General features: G+C 39.2%; 1 protein-coding gene across 5 annotated transcripts in view; it reads right to left on the reverse strand.

Annotated features, from left to right (window-relative positions):
• Nucleotides 1-1,523: 1,523 nt before the first annotated feature.
• tead3b (TEA domain family member 3 b) overlaps nt 1,524-14,180 on the reverse strand; it is a 52,162-nt gene continuing 39,505 nt past the window's right edge. For 2 of the 5 annotated variants that reach the window (XM_036571274.1, XM_036571276.1), the window contains exons 5-14: nt 13,972-14,034; nt 11,242-11,253; nt 9,352-9,495; nt 9,209-9,252; nt 7,897-7,958; nt 7,660-7,796; nt 6,524-6,697; nt 5,901-6,044; nt 5,468-5,620; nt 4,145-4,258 (exon numbers count right to left, since the gene is read on the reverse strand). In XM_036571274.1, the coding sequence (XP_036427167.1) occupies nt 4,145-4,258; nt 5,468-5,620; nt 5,901-6,044; nt 6,524-6,697; nt 7,660-7,796; nt 7,897-7,958; nt 9,209-9,252; nt 9,352-9,495; nt 11,242-11,253; nt 13,972-14,034 (1,047 nt within the window). Of the gene's footprint in view, nt 4,259-5,467; nt 5,621-5,900; nt 6,045-6,523; nt 6,698-7,659; nt 7,797-7,896; nt 7,959-9,208; nt 9,253-9,351; nt 9,496-11,241; nt 11,254-13,971; nt 14,035-14,180 lie in introns of all 5 variants that reach the window. The other 3 variants (XM_036571272.1, XM_036571275.1, XM_036571277.1) reach the window with 3 other exon arrangements.

A 14,180-nucleotide genomic window follows, 5' to 3' on the forward strand; every position in this document is an offset into this window, starting at 1 on the left:
ATAAGAGATTTATGTGGAAATTTTTTTTTTTTTAAACGCTTGTTAAAATTGTTTTACCCTGAGAATGTAGCCGTTCTCTAAAGATTAAAACCCTTTGGTTCCTTATAATCTTCTTATAGAAGAAAGAAAAAAAAAACAGCAAAAATGAATGGAATCCTGAACAGGTGACTGAAGTCGAGCGCTCAGTGGTTTCGAGCGCCCTCTGTCGGCTCTCTAGCTCTACATACGCATGAGATGGTGTAAAAGTGACACGCCACATACAAAACAGCCACAGGAAATGTGGTCGCTCGGAATGCTGGGAGATTGAGTTCTTTCGTGGCCTTCTGCTTAAAGGGACACTGGCTATAAAAAAATAAACCATCACTATCTCCGCTGTAAACCTGCTCTCCTCTCACAGCAGTGCCGCAGGAGTCTGCAGAGAGATTTTCTGGTTAAAAGGATATGCAAACCCCCTTCTTGTGATGTGTCTTGAAGATGGGAAGAACTTTAGAAAAACTACCAAGTCCTTTGTGGTGGATCCTTAATTTTGCTATCTGGTTAATGCAAAAATTACTGCCAGGAAGCTAAATATCAATATCAAGTCTTATCTATTAGCGTCTAAATGAGTGACTGCACTAGCAGACTCAATTTCTTTAAAGCAGTAATGGTTCCACCAGAGAACTTGTAGAACTTACCACTCTGTAATGTTCTTTAACGCTAGAGGGCGCTCCCGAGCGAGTCCAAAATGAATGGATTAAGATGGAGCATTTGAGCAAAATCATAGTTTATAAATGCTCAGACATTCTTAATGTCAAAAATACATTAATTCCTGAACACAGAACAGCATAAAACATTTTTAACACTGCAGTTATATTTTTAAGAGCTTTTGAACTCGAGTAATAGGAGTTTAAAACGGCGCCTCATGTACGTTCATGACGTGTGTGAACGCGAACAGCCAATGAGCTGCTCTGCTTGCCAACCAATCAGCACTCAGTAGCAGTAATGTTAGCGTCCTGCTGCCCAAAACCCGTTTGCTGTAGAAAAAAGGAAACATACAGGTGAGTTTTCTTTGCTATTTTAGTGAAATACATCCTTCTACTTTCTAAAATTAAAGGAAAGTTCTGGGCGAGTGATTAGAAACTATGTTAACTTTTCATTATTAGCCTTTGAGCCCTATTTATTCCCATTCATTAAGGACTCACTCAAAGGGTATTTGTGTAATGCAATCTGGGTAATGTAGTGAAAGAATATTGAAGGACAACACACCACAGAAATAATCTAAAATCAAATCAATAATTTAAACTGATGATGCTGAGATGTTCACTGCGCTACTGACACATTATTTTGTAGTGACTTCTGAACAATTTATTATAAATTGGGATTTAATTATCAACTTAAAACAAACCACAAGCTGAAGAACCACGATTTCATAAGTTTTCTTTTTAGAATGCAGCTAGCCTAATGTTACCACACTGTAGCCTAATGACCAGAAACAACTCAAACAGGGAAAAAGACTTTCACAACTCAGAGCTTTATGAAGAAAAATGTCCCAAGGGGAACCAAAACATTTTATTGGTATTACTATACATACTGTTCAGATTATATTGTACAAACCCCTCACATTGTAGATAATATAATATAAATGACTTCAATGCACAGTTGGTAACCAAGGCCACAGTGAACCGTTACTGGGTAAGGAGGGAAAAAAAACAAAAACAAACTCCAACACCATTTAGATTATTATATAAAATCTCAACAGTAACACACAACATTTTCAATTGATGCATACAGCATGAACTGAAAGTCAAAGATAGCAAACATAAAATTAATAATTATAACAAAAGAAAAAAAAACAGCCTGTAAAAAAGAACAATTGAGGAAGTTGTCGTCAAAGTTCACAGACGACACCGTTTATAGGCTAAGGTTGTACCAATTCAGTTGATGAAGCAAAATGACAGCTTGAACCTCGAAGTCTGTCATTGTCAATATACTACAGAGTACCTTGTCGTGAATGAATTACTAGACAAATTATTATTTTAAATCTTGTTTCGTTTAAAGCTTATGCCAAACCATTCACAATGAATCAACTGAATTATTGCCGGTATCGCAGGAAAACCTGTAACTCTGAGAATAGTTGTTTTGCCTTTCGCATATTAAACCTTTAAAGTCATGGCAATTTGGTTTAAACATAGTACAGGATTTTTCCTTTTTTCTCAGGGGCACCAGGTTTTCTTAAGACACCAACAATACTGTACCCTTAAATAATCCTAATATGAATATTATTAAAGAATACCTTTTCCAAAATGTGGAATAGCTTTCACACAAGCAGGGCTGCCTCTAGCAATCAGTGGCTGGGAGGGACAAAAAAAATAATACAGTCTTCTGGGAAACAGCACTTTCCAATTTGATATTTTTTCAAGTTTTTGATATGTTGTCAAGTACATTGTTTTGAGAAAAGTCAGTAGTAGCATACTGCAGTAAACCTGCAGCAGTACTGAAAACTATCCATGATCCCATTATTGTGAAACATTTCATTTAATAGACCTCCAATTGGGTGCATTATGGCAGCAACTGGCAGTGACTTAAGTGAACGCAACAGTGACTCTAAGGTCAACAGGGTTGGCTTTAAAACTCTACTCTACACCTAAAATGCGATGCACATGCAAAGACTGACACCACAAACCTTGACAGACTGGTGGGAATGACGATTATGCTGAGGATGAAATCATTAACTGTCCCTTTCAGATGCACTGGGGAGAGTTAAAACAAAAACAACAACAAATGTAGTGTTCCCAGTGCTCCACATGAATTGAAGATGGCTGCTCAATGCACGTTGCAAACTTTGCGGATGGCACAAGAGCTTATTATCTGAGGGAGAATTGCGTCTTGATAAGCAAAGTCTTGATAATGCAGAATCTCTTAAAAGGATCCAAAAAGCACCAGAGAATACAAAAAGGCAAGATTTTCCATTGTCAATAACAACAACAACAACAAAAGAGAAACATTAGAGGTATAGTACCACTACCATCATAAAAGAACTGACTGATAGGCAGCCACTGTAAAGCTGTTTTCTTTGTGTTAGAGGGCGATTTAACGCTGCTGACAGTCAAGTTTATCTGACCTCTGTTTAGTACATGTGCCACTATCTGTTTGTAATGAGCGCATTCGAATGCTCATTTATGCTCCGATATACTCGTTACAAACAGCATTTCAAACCAAAAAAGTGAGTTTTGAGAAACAAAGACTTAAATGCTTAGTCATGCTCTAGTATCAAAAACATTAGCACATAATTATATCAATTCATGTCAAGAGGTAGTCAAAAAAAGGCACTTCAGAATGTCAATCCATATTGAGTTCTTTGGAGAGAAGCACTTGCCACATTCACAAGCCTAATAATCATTTGGTGGCCATGAAGGCCTTCCTGTTTCTGACACCTCCATGCTGGATAAAGGACAGATCAATGCAAATGCACTGCAGTCTCTCACTCACTGTACATGGACAAATATTGAACAAACTATTGGCCTAACTTCGTGTGCTAGTTTGACATCAAACTGTTGTTTGTCATTCACTCAGGAATAGCAAAAAAGGGGCGGTTAAGATGGCGAAGACCACAGTTGTCACTTAATGTCAGCTCTCATGTTGGAGAAACAGCTGCAGTGTGTTTAGAGCAGACCTGTCCTTTATAAAAAAATTTCTATAACCCTCTTGTTGAGGCCCTGGTCCTTACTTCTAGTACGTACTGTGCACCTGCCAAGGACACACATTGTCTTCCATTATTAAAAACCTTCCTTCCTGCAATGCATTCAACATTCATAGTCCCTCAGTGAAGACAAATAACAAAAAGAGCATAAAAGACATTTAGAATTTGTACGCAACAAAAAAGAAAAAAAAACCTATGTGACCCATTTTGTTTTTAAGGCATTAAATATGTATAAAAAAGATTGTCCTTTAACAGAGCAATACTACACTTCTCATTTTTCCATTCCTCCACGCCCCTCTGCTCAAGCCTCCGTCCACTTACAGTATACCCGGATCAGTACAGAATCGAAAACGCGTCCGCTCTCGCCAACATGCTGGTGTATCGCTCTGACGTCTGGACAGTCTGTGGTGGGATTGCACAAAGCGACAGAGTGTCCATTGGCAAAGCCCGTTCTCACAGGTGTGGCTAGTCTTTAATGAGCCGGTAGACGTGATACTGCGCCCCGTGTTCGCTCGTCGACACTTCAAATACAAACGCTATGCATAGCAGGGTCTCCTGCGTTTCCCTGTTGGTCACCACCTGGAAGGAGAAAGAATACAATGGAAAGATCTAATAAAGATACAGACAAATCTATAATACACGACTCACAGTACTGCACACAAGTCTTAGGCCATATAAGCACATTATATTTAAAGCTATTTAAAGTTAGGGAGCGTGTGTTTAACATTAGAATAAATACAAGTAATCATTAATACAAAAAAATGTAATTTTATGTCTGTTTCCTTTACCATTTCCTCTACTTGAATTCATTATTTGAAGTTACCATCCAATACCTGCTTCAGCTATGACAAATCAGATGTCAAAGGAGGATTTCACAGACTTTTTTTTTTAATTTCTGCATAATTCATTTGTTAAAGTGTAAACAAAGTAATGAAATGCTCTGCTCTAGAGAAACTGAGTCAGGAACCAGACATCTGCTTTTAAAAGCTCCCTTACAGGACGTCATCACAGGAAATGGTTATGGATACACTGCTTGATGTCTGAGACATTTTTATGACAGTTTTTTTTTTTTTTTAACTTCATCCATGTGGAAAGGTACATGCAGGGCATTGTGAGGCCCAACATTACATATAAAAAACGGCCCCAACATTACATACAAAAAATTATTATGAAATTATTTTTTATTTGCACTGTAGACATAACCCTGGCTCTATCACCAACACGGTAAAGGAATCTGAGTCAGTGAGCTTCTCTACAATAAACGATTTCACATCAAACTCAGGTTGACTTTGTATCTCAATAACTGAATTACGCAGAAATTTAGAAACAAATCCAGACAATATCCGAGGTCCATCAAGGACAAGAGGGACTAGGCATGTCAGAATCATGACAAGATTCAATTTAATTGCCTTTTTTGTTCATTGTATGCAATCATTAAAATTATAACCCTAAAAGGGCCAAATTGGCTGATTATGTAATATTTGTGACAGGCCCAAGGGGAACCAACCTTGTTTTCTCCTAACCATCTATCAAGAGATCACTAACTTTTTTAAAAACATTTTTCTTTCCATTTTTTACTGTATTTATGTGTATCTTTATTCTAATGTGTCTTTTCTTGACCTAAGACTTTTTACACACTACTGTAAAACCACAATTATAATTATGTATATTTATAAATTACAAAATATATATGTCTTGCTAATACTTCCTATCTTAAAAGTTAAAGTACCTGATTCCATAATAATCATATTTTTATGACATGCTGTAATACATTTTTCTGCCTCTCACCTGTAAAATGGTGAAGTTCTCTAAGACGCTGTTCATCATGTATTTCTCTGGCAGGTGCTTGAGCTTGTGGATGAAGTTGATCATGTATTCACACATGGGCGAGCGGTGGATCCTGTACACACACTTTCCACCCTCTACTCGTGCATACTCCGTCTGCCAATCAAATGAACATATAAAAATATAATAAACATTAGAAACTGTAATAATGTGACAGACTAATAAGTAGTTGCATTTTAGTTACTCACACAGACATTTTCACCGATGTGTAAAATACAAACAACAGTAAGTACTCATTTCAGTATGACAAGAAAATGACCTGCTTTCAGCACAAAGCTACAGCACTCCCTGCTGGACAAAATCTCACTTGTTTTCCAGTTCAGTTCAGTGTTATGTGTTCTGAGCTGGAACTGAAAGGTGGAGAGATCTGACTCACCTCCACTTTCTCCACCACCTGCTTGCCAAAGGAGCAGACTTTAGTGGAGACGGTGATGGTCATGTTCTCAGTGCTGCAGTACTGGCTGCTGACGCCGTAGAACGAGCCGGGTCCATCTTGCATATCACTGCTGTTCAGATCAGCCTGCAACAGAGCCAAAACAGGTTCTTCACCTTCAAGTCCTTCATGTACTATTTTTACCATTTATTTGAGCTGACTACACTACTGTAATCTAAGGTTGAAAAGAAAACGTTGAAAGGATTTAACTTTGGTGAAACCACATTACTGAGAAACTGTCAGACTAACAGAAACACAGCTGAACTAATGCTTTATTCTTTCAGAGGAGGATAAAGTTGCCAAGCACTATTACAAGGTAACGTGAGCTAGCTAGAAAGCTAGCATTATCAGCATGTAAGCTATCCCATTTCCACCCCAGTCATAATTCAACTAGTTATAGCCCTTGACTGTAAGTGAGCTTAATGATATTTTCTGAACACTCATAACAATACACAAATGATTTTTTGAATGACAGATGAGTCTCAGTATTTCAGTGATAGTTTCACTTCTAAACAACAAACAACTAATATATCAACTGCTGAGTGATTTGCTGAAAATTCACCCACCCAGAATTTGACCAGGAAGAAGGCATTCTGGGGGCCTTTTTCGTACAGCTCTTTCAGCCCACCCTTCTTTTCAGGAAATTTGTCATAGATCTGCCGGATGTCCACTGCCTCCAGCAGGGGGTCACTGTACGAGGGATTGGTCTGCCCAATGTGCACAAACAGATGTTTGCTGTACTGTAAAAAGAAAAATAAAGCAAGAAATTATACTGAGGCCAGATCACTGAGTTTTATATGCTCACCATGGGATTATTATTTGTCCTTCATTGAAATGTATGGCAATTTAAGTGTTATGAAATGCTAGATGCTTCCTCAATAGATGGCAGCTTGTATCATGCAAACAGCATGTCTAAATCACCACGGTCTTGCTGCTGCTTACACTGCATTGAGTTGTCAAGTAATGAACACTAACTATATCCAGTGATGAAGTAAAGAGCACTAAACATATGGTTGACTGAATGACTACATCTAGAGAAAGGTAAAAATTGTGTAAATTTCATTATTTGTCAGACTTGTACTTTAACAGGGTTCCCACTCAATTTAGGAAATCATTTTCCAGGACAAATTCCATGACATACATACACAATAGTTGTGGCTCATGAAAGGCTGCCTTAAAATGATGCACGGCTGCCAACATCCTTAACATTAAAGTCGATGATCCAACACGTAACGACCCCGTACTGACTCGCACACAAACCAGCCCTCGACCAATCACCATACGATCACAAGTCCTACTAAAACACTAGAATCGAATGCTACAAACGGCAGGAAGCTGTTAATGTAGCCTTGCTCTACCAGGCCAACAAAGAATCTGCATATCTGTCTACATGCAACACTGTATTCCAAACTACTAAGGGAATGGATGGACACTGAGCATTAGCAGGCAAACTTATAATAAATTGTGCAATCTGCACAGCTTAGCTTCACAGTTTTCCAGGACCCCGCTAATTTTCCAGGACATTTTCTCAGTTTTCTTATTTTCCAAGTGATATCCATGTCTGCAAATCTAGTCTATTAATTTCCTGGTTTTCCAAAATGTGTGCGAGCCCTGCTTAAGTCGTTAAAGAAATCCAACTGCTCATAGTATGAAGAAAGCCGGAGAAATCAGACACTGGTTTGTGCAGTGTATAATTACTCACAGTGTCCTGGTCTCGAGGGACCTCCATGAAGGCGGAGTACTCCAGCATGCGCAGCTTAGAGGAGGCGATAGTGCGATCCTGCCATACAGGCACCGCAGTGGCCGTTGGTGGGAGAGGGGGTGCCAGGGGCTCATAGGCTGAACACACGACACAGGAGGACACCCGTGAAACACGAGCAAAAACAGCTACAAACTTCTTACCATTATACAAATACAGAGAGAAGAAACCAAAATATACCTGATATGGGAGGCGGAACAGGTCCAGGTAGGTTTGGATAGGTCTGTGCAAAAGGCTTGATGCTGCAACAACAGTGTTCCATTAGTACCATTTGAGAAGAGGGAAAAAAAAATCCAGTTTTTGTTTTTAAAGGTGTATTGCAAACGTCTGGAACCAACACTAACTTTGCAAATATAAACATTATTCTTTTATTATTCGACAGATAATAGACAATAACTTTACTTAATAATGTTAATGTTTATTAACACAGGAATAAGGGTTTCACTAAATGCCTGCAGCAATAGCATACTATTTTTTCTCCATTTGTTTTTGCTTAAATATAACATGTCAAAACATCCTTGGTTAATGGGGAACCAGAGCTCACAGAGGCCATGACGTGCACAATATCTCCAAATCTGTACAGCAGTGCAAATCAAGCAAACACTGACTGGCTCTCCGAAGGCGTGTAGTTAGGCTCATGTCCATAAAAACAGTATTTAAAAAAAAAAAAAGAGAGTTATTGCACCCTGTGGTAAACAAAAATATTCCAAAGCTGACATGTTTTGCCATTTGGAAATTTTCCTCTGAACATCGATCTTCTGAATCACAAAGTCGTGAAGAAACTGAAATTCAAATGCTACATGCTAACACTGCTGTGCACTGAACTGACATCATTTATCAAATGTGGTAGTTCAGTTGCTTTGGCAGTTTGAGCAGGTAATGTTCATATATAACAGTAGACTTGTGCAGCATCATTTCAGTCTGCAGCAGTGTTAGCTTACTTGTAGCATGTATGCAGCATTATTTGTATTTTGACTGCAAAACAAATGTACATAAGACTAAACTCATGCGATTTAGAACGTTTTTGTTCACCAGGGGGCATGACTGAGGCGATTTCAGCATTCATTTTTCTCACATTGAAAACAGCTTAGATCCAGCATTCCTAATATGTGTATAACGCCGGATCCTAGAACGAATACACTTCAGAAGTCTATAATCAACCTGAACCAGAACTAACGTGAAATCAAAGTGGAGCAGTATGAGGATCGGTTGGCAGATGAGGTGCAGAAATATAAATCAGTCTTACATCACATACAGTACTTTACTTCTTACATCCAAATCCAATGTCATGTGAGCTTTCTTCCCTTTTTGTTTTCTGTACATTATGGCTTGGACACTGTCCCCTAGTGCACATGTTTATGCTATGCATTTATGATGGCAGACATGCATGTGAACATTTGCGCATGATGACACATGTCTACGGATTCATAGATAATGTAGTATAATGCAGCCTTTAGAACATGCAGCCATCTAAAATACGTAGAAAACTTACTCCTGAGAGGGTCCAGGTTGTCCTGGAATTGGAGTTGGCCAAAACTACAAAAGATAAAAAAGAATGTAAAAAAGGGGAAATTAAGACCATAGATAAGGTATCACATGTATCGTCAGGGGGTACTTTCTCATATCTAGACCTACTCTGGAGCCTGGGGCTAGAGCGGGTGGCGGGTAAGGCGGCTGGGGCAGTGGGGGAAGTTGGCTCTTGATCAGGTTTGGAGACACTATCTGGGCCGAGGAGAGAGCCGCCATGTTTTGAAGAGCCTTGTCTTTAGACGCCTGATCCTGAGGGATGAGCAGGAGACACCAGTGAGAGGAATATTCCACACTCACACACTTAGAGACACATGCTACAGTCTGGTACTACAGTTTAGTGGAGTAAAACAACCTCTATATTTCGGCTTTCAATAATTCTACAAATAAGTTGTTCTTCTCTATTCAGTTTTAAAACAACTAAAATCATCAGAGACATGAACAAATGCAGCGGTTTTCAACCCAAATGCCAGAGAAGGAAATCAGAGAGCACATAATAGATGCAAATTCAGTGCAGGATAACACCCACCCCCACCCCCAACCACTATTAGTTTATTCTGCAAAAATGATGAAGATTGTCTAATTAATCTTGTCTGTCAATGAGAAAAGTTTGCTACAAGTGCTCTTCTGGGTTTCCATAAGAGTGGAAAGAGGAAACAAGCAGAGGCAGTAATGAGAAGCTGATTAGCAGAGAGGCACCTGAGCACACACTGTGATACGAGTCACGGACACGACACAACAGCCAGTCTTTGGAATTTCATTAAGTACCAATATTATCAACCTAATCAGTTCAGTTTCTGCTTCGAGCCTGTCTTAATACACAGCCAATCAGAATGGTCTCTACCTGAATTAATGGGGATTTCAGGCACACCCTGCATCCAAAATTACATATTACCATACCACCTAAACTGTCTGTCAAAAACAGTCCACCACCATTCATAGCACATTTCTGAGTATAGTATGTACAGTCGTATGTAAAAGTTTGGTTGCCCCCAGTCAAATTACATGTTTTGTTCCTTTAGTTAAAGTTAAAACATCCCCTACAGAGAACGCACGGCTGCACATTTCAAAAGTTATGGCACATTTTAATATTGGGGAAAAAATAAAACATAAAATGTTAAACTTGGCAAATAAATAGAAATTGTGCACTAAAATTGGCAGAAACATGCCATATTTAAGCTGAAGAGGACCAGGAGGTTTTAGTCTGGTCAATATGATATACAATAGCATATTGTGGATATTGTCAGTAGCTAAAGAACGATGATCACTTGCTTGTTTCAGTACAAGGAGAGCATAATCATAATAATACTCCTGTTTAATTGGATTTAGTGCAGTGCAGGATGTGAAATACTGAATACAACTAAATCGATTCATAGTTTTTGATGCTTTTTCTTTTTTTTAAATATGGCACTACTGGTTCTTTTTTGTTTGTTCCAACTTATCAAACCTCTTTTACTGCAGCTCTTTTACTTTTTCATGTACTATACTTACTATACTATACTATACAGTAATATGTGGTTTTGGATGCAGCCCTTAAAAAACAGGGCACAGTTGAAGCAGGCTGGCATTTTCTGAAAGAACATCTTATGCCTTCCCATCATTATAAGCTACTTTTTACATGGTTACGTGGGTCTGTCAGTACTTTCTGGATGCATATATCATAGCCTGTTATTTAGTAGCTTGTCACATTCATATTATAGGCTGTCACAGGCTCTAAGATTTCTCAAGGACAGCTGTCAATCTGGGTATGTGATTTTGCACTGTGCCCACAAATGCTACCTACTGCTGTCCTCTATAATCACCAAAATGAACAGGTCATGACACTTAGCTGAAGCAGGGAATGCATGGGGACACAATGTCCAGGCATATTACTGACTAAAGGCTCATGGGACATACAGGCATGTAGCAGGATGAGGGATGGGGAGAGTGGAAGAGGAGCGCTGGGCATTAGCTGTGTGGGGTGTGGCAAAGCGAAGCAAAAACGTAATCCACACTTACCAAGTTCATGGCCTGAATCAAAAGAAAGAGAGACCATTAGTAACAATGTTCTGGGGAGCTGCGTTTTAGTTTTCTCTTGCTGTCTTTTGGGACTATTTTTTTCTTCTATCTCATCAGATACACTAAAAACTAACCAAGTAGTCCATTCCTGAACAGTTCTGATAGAGATTTTGGACATATGTGGGACTGGTTTCCCAAAGTGTCCCTGCATGAAGATTTGCAGGATAACACAGCTGGAGTGATTCTCAAGTCGTTCAATAACAAATGCATAGTAATGCTGCAGCTCTTGTGATTACTCAAACTCGATCACTCAACTTTTAAGAAACGACTGATTAAAAAAGTTACCATTCTTGATAAATCAGTAATGACTAGCTGGTTGTTTGCATGCTGATAATGTATTTTAAATCCTCTACTAGCCAGTAATAAACGGAGCCTGATGGACACAAACTGTATGTATTTATTTGCATTTATATCACATTTTTATATAATATATAAATTTAATAATAATAATAATATATTTGCATAATATATAAAACTTTTTACGGCATTCCAAGTTTTTTGGATTCTTTGAAAGGCTATACTTAAGTTGCTGCTGTTTTTGAGTTAATGCATTAATGGCCAAAATAATCAGTATATTTCTCAATTATATATATAAGCTACAGTGTCATTACTACCTGTGGGAAACCAGGCTCTCATCATGTTCTATATATTCAAGTGCAATTTTCTTTTCTGTAACTGCAGATATGAGCTGGGGAGTTGCAGAACACCTGCATTATTTATTAAAGAAAAAAAGTCATTCAATAAGTTTTACTATCAGTACTAACAGATATCAGATAAAGAATAAGATATAGAAGACAATCTTTATCACAGCTTTAAAAAAAAGTAGCGAAACTACTAGAGAAATTAAATGTAGGATCATTAAACTGGAGCATTTATGTCCCTAAACAGAAAACAGAATTGACTAATAAGATAATGAAAGTCACAAGGAATCATATAATATACTTCTTGTAGCATGCAGCTTCAGGTCTATGTTACTAGGGGGTACCAAAGCATCATAATGAATTACTGACTTTGATCACTATGAAATTACTGTAATGACTTTTATCACTTAATATTTTAAGGGTGCAAAACAGTTTGTCAAATACATGATATGGCCAAAAATATGTGGACACCACTCTTTATTAAGAGGTTATTATTATTGATAATAAAATAAAACACAAAGCCACGCAATCTCCATAAACAAAGGCAGTAGAATGGGTCGTACTGAAGAGCTCAGTGACCCTTACCACAAGTCAGTTTGTGAGGTTTCTGCCCCGCTAGATCTGCCCCGGTCAACTGTAAGTGGTATTAATGTGAAACGAAAGCGTCTAGGAGCAACAACAGCTCAGACATAAGGCATGAGACCATGCAAACTCACAGAGTGGGCCATCGAGTGCACCTTTCTATCTATATCTACTGCATCGCTCATTACAGAGCTCCAAACTGCCTGTTAAAGCAACATCAGCATAACAACTGTGCGTCAGGGGCTTCATGAAATGGCCAAGCAGCTGCATGCTAGCCTAAGATCACTATAAGCAACGTTAAGCACAGCTCCACTGGACTCTGCAGTGATGAATCAAGTTTCACTACCTGGCAGTCTGATGGACGACTCTGGCTTTGACAGATGCCAAGAGAACATTACCTACTGAAATGCACAGTGCCAACAGTAAAGTTCTTTGGAGGAGGGAAAATGGGCTGGGGCTGTGTTTCAGTGTTTGTGCCAGGGCCCTCAGTTCCAGTGAAGGGTAATGTTAGTGCTTCAGCACACAAACACATTTTAGACAATGACATGCTTCCAACTTTGTGGCAACAGTTTGGGGAAGCCCCCTATTCCTGTTCCAGCCTGATTGTGCTCAAAGTGAGGTCCATAAAAACATGGTTTAATGACTTTGGTGTGGAGGAACTCCAGTGGCCTGCACAGCCCTGAACATGGCTACAACAGTGCCTGACCTCACAAATGCTCTTTTGGCTGAATGGGCACAAATTCCCCACAGACACACTCAAAAACTTGTGGAAAGCCTTCCGAGAAGAGTGGAGGGTGTTAAAGGAGGGGCAACTCCTTATTAATGCCTCTGGTTTTGGAATGGGATGTCCAACAAGCTCACATTGGTGTGATGGTATCCACATATTTCTGAACATACAGTGTACTTTTTTAAAGCTTTTTTAAAGCTTCCAGAGATTGACGTTTTCCCTAACTTTCTATTATGCATAATGTCAGTGTAAAGAAAAAAAAACAAAGCTTTTGTTTCAAATCCACCTGTGTGGTTTGTTCCGAGAGTGTTCTGAACAGAATTAACTGAAGAGGTGGGACTGACAAAGCAGGGGGGGTCTGGATGAAAGGAGGGGAAAAGATTGAAGAGACAGGGAGCCTCAGGAAAGCCTACAGGCAGAGAGCATGGCGCCATCATGCACTTTCAGCCTTCTCTGCTACAAAGCAAGACACTGAACTACACTGAAACTATCCAACCATACTCTACAGCAAAACATCACAGTAGCTTCTGAGCGCCTCCGTCTAACACAAGCAGCCTTTTGTTTAAGGAGGTCTTATCTTTCATTCAGCTCTTTTTCAGGGTTTCGGTCAGCCAATGGAACGGTGGAACTCGCGGTTCCATGCAGTAAAGTAATCTCTGATTGGTTAGCGCAAAGCCAAACGCTGCAAAGCCCCGCCCCCACCTGCAGGAAAGCGCATACCTTCAGCTTTGACTGTATTTCGCGAGATTTTCTCCGGGCAAGAACCTGCAAATGGCTAGAAACCTGCAGAAGAGGAAGAGGGGGCAAAGAGAAAAGAGGGGAGTGGAGGGAAAGAAAGAAAAAGAGAGAGAGAAAAGAGAAGCCTTAACCAAGGAGGAAAGAGACGCCCATTCGCATGCTAGCCGGGGGGGCCAGCAGGAGACACCTAC

The sequence above is a fragment of the Colossoma macropomum genome, unplaced genomic scaffold, assembly GCF_904425465.1.
Source record: "Colossoma macropomum unplaced genomic scaffold, Colossoma_macropomum, whole genome shotgun sequence".
Classification (NCBI taxonomy): Eukaryota; Metazoa; Chordata; class Actinopteri; order Characiformes; family Serrasalmidae; genus Colossoma; species Colossoma macropomum.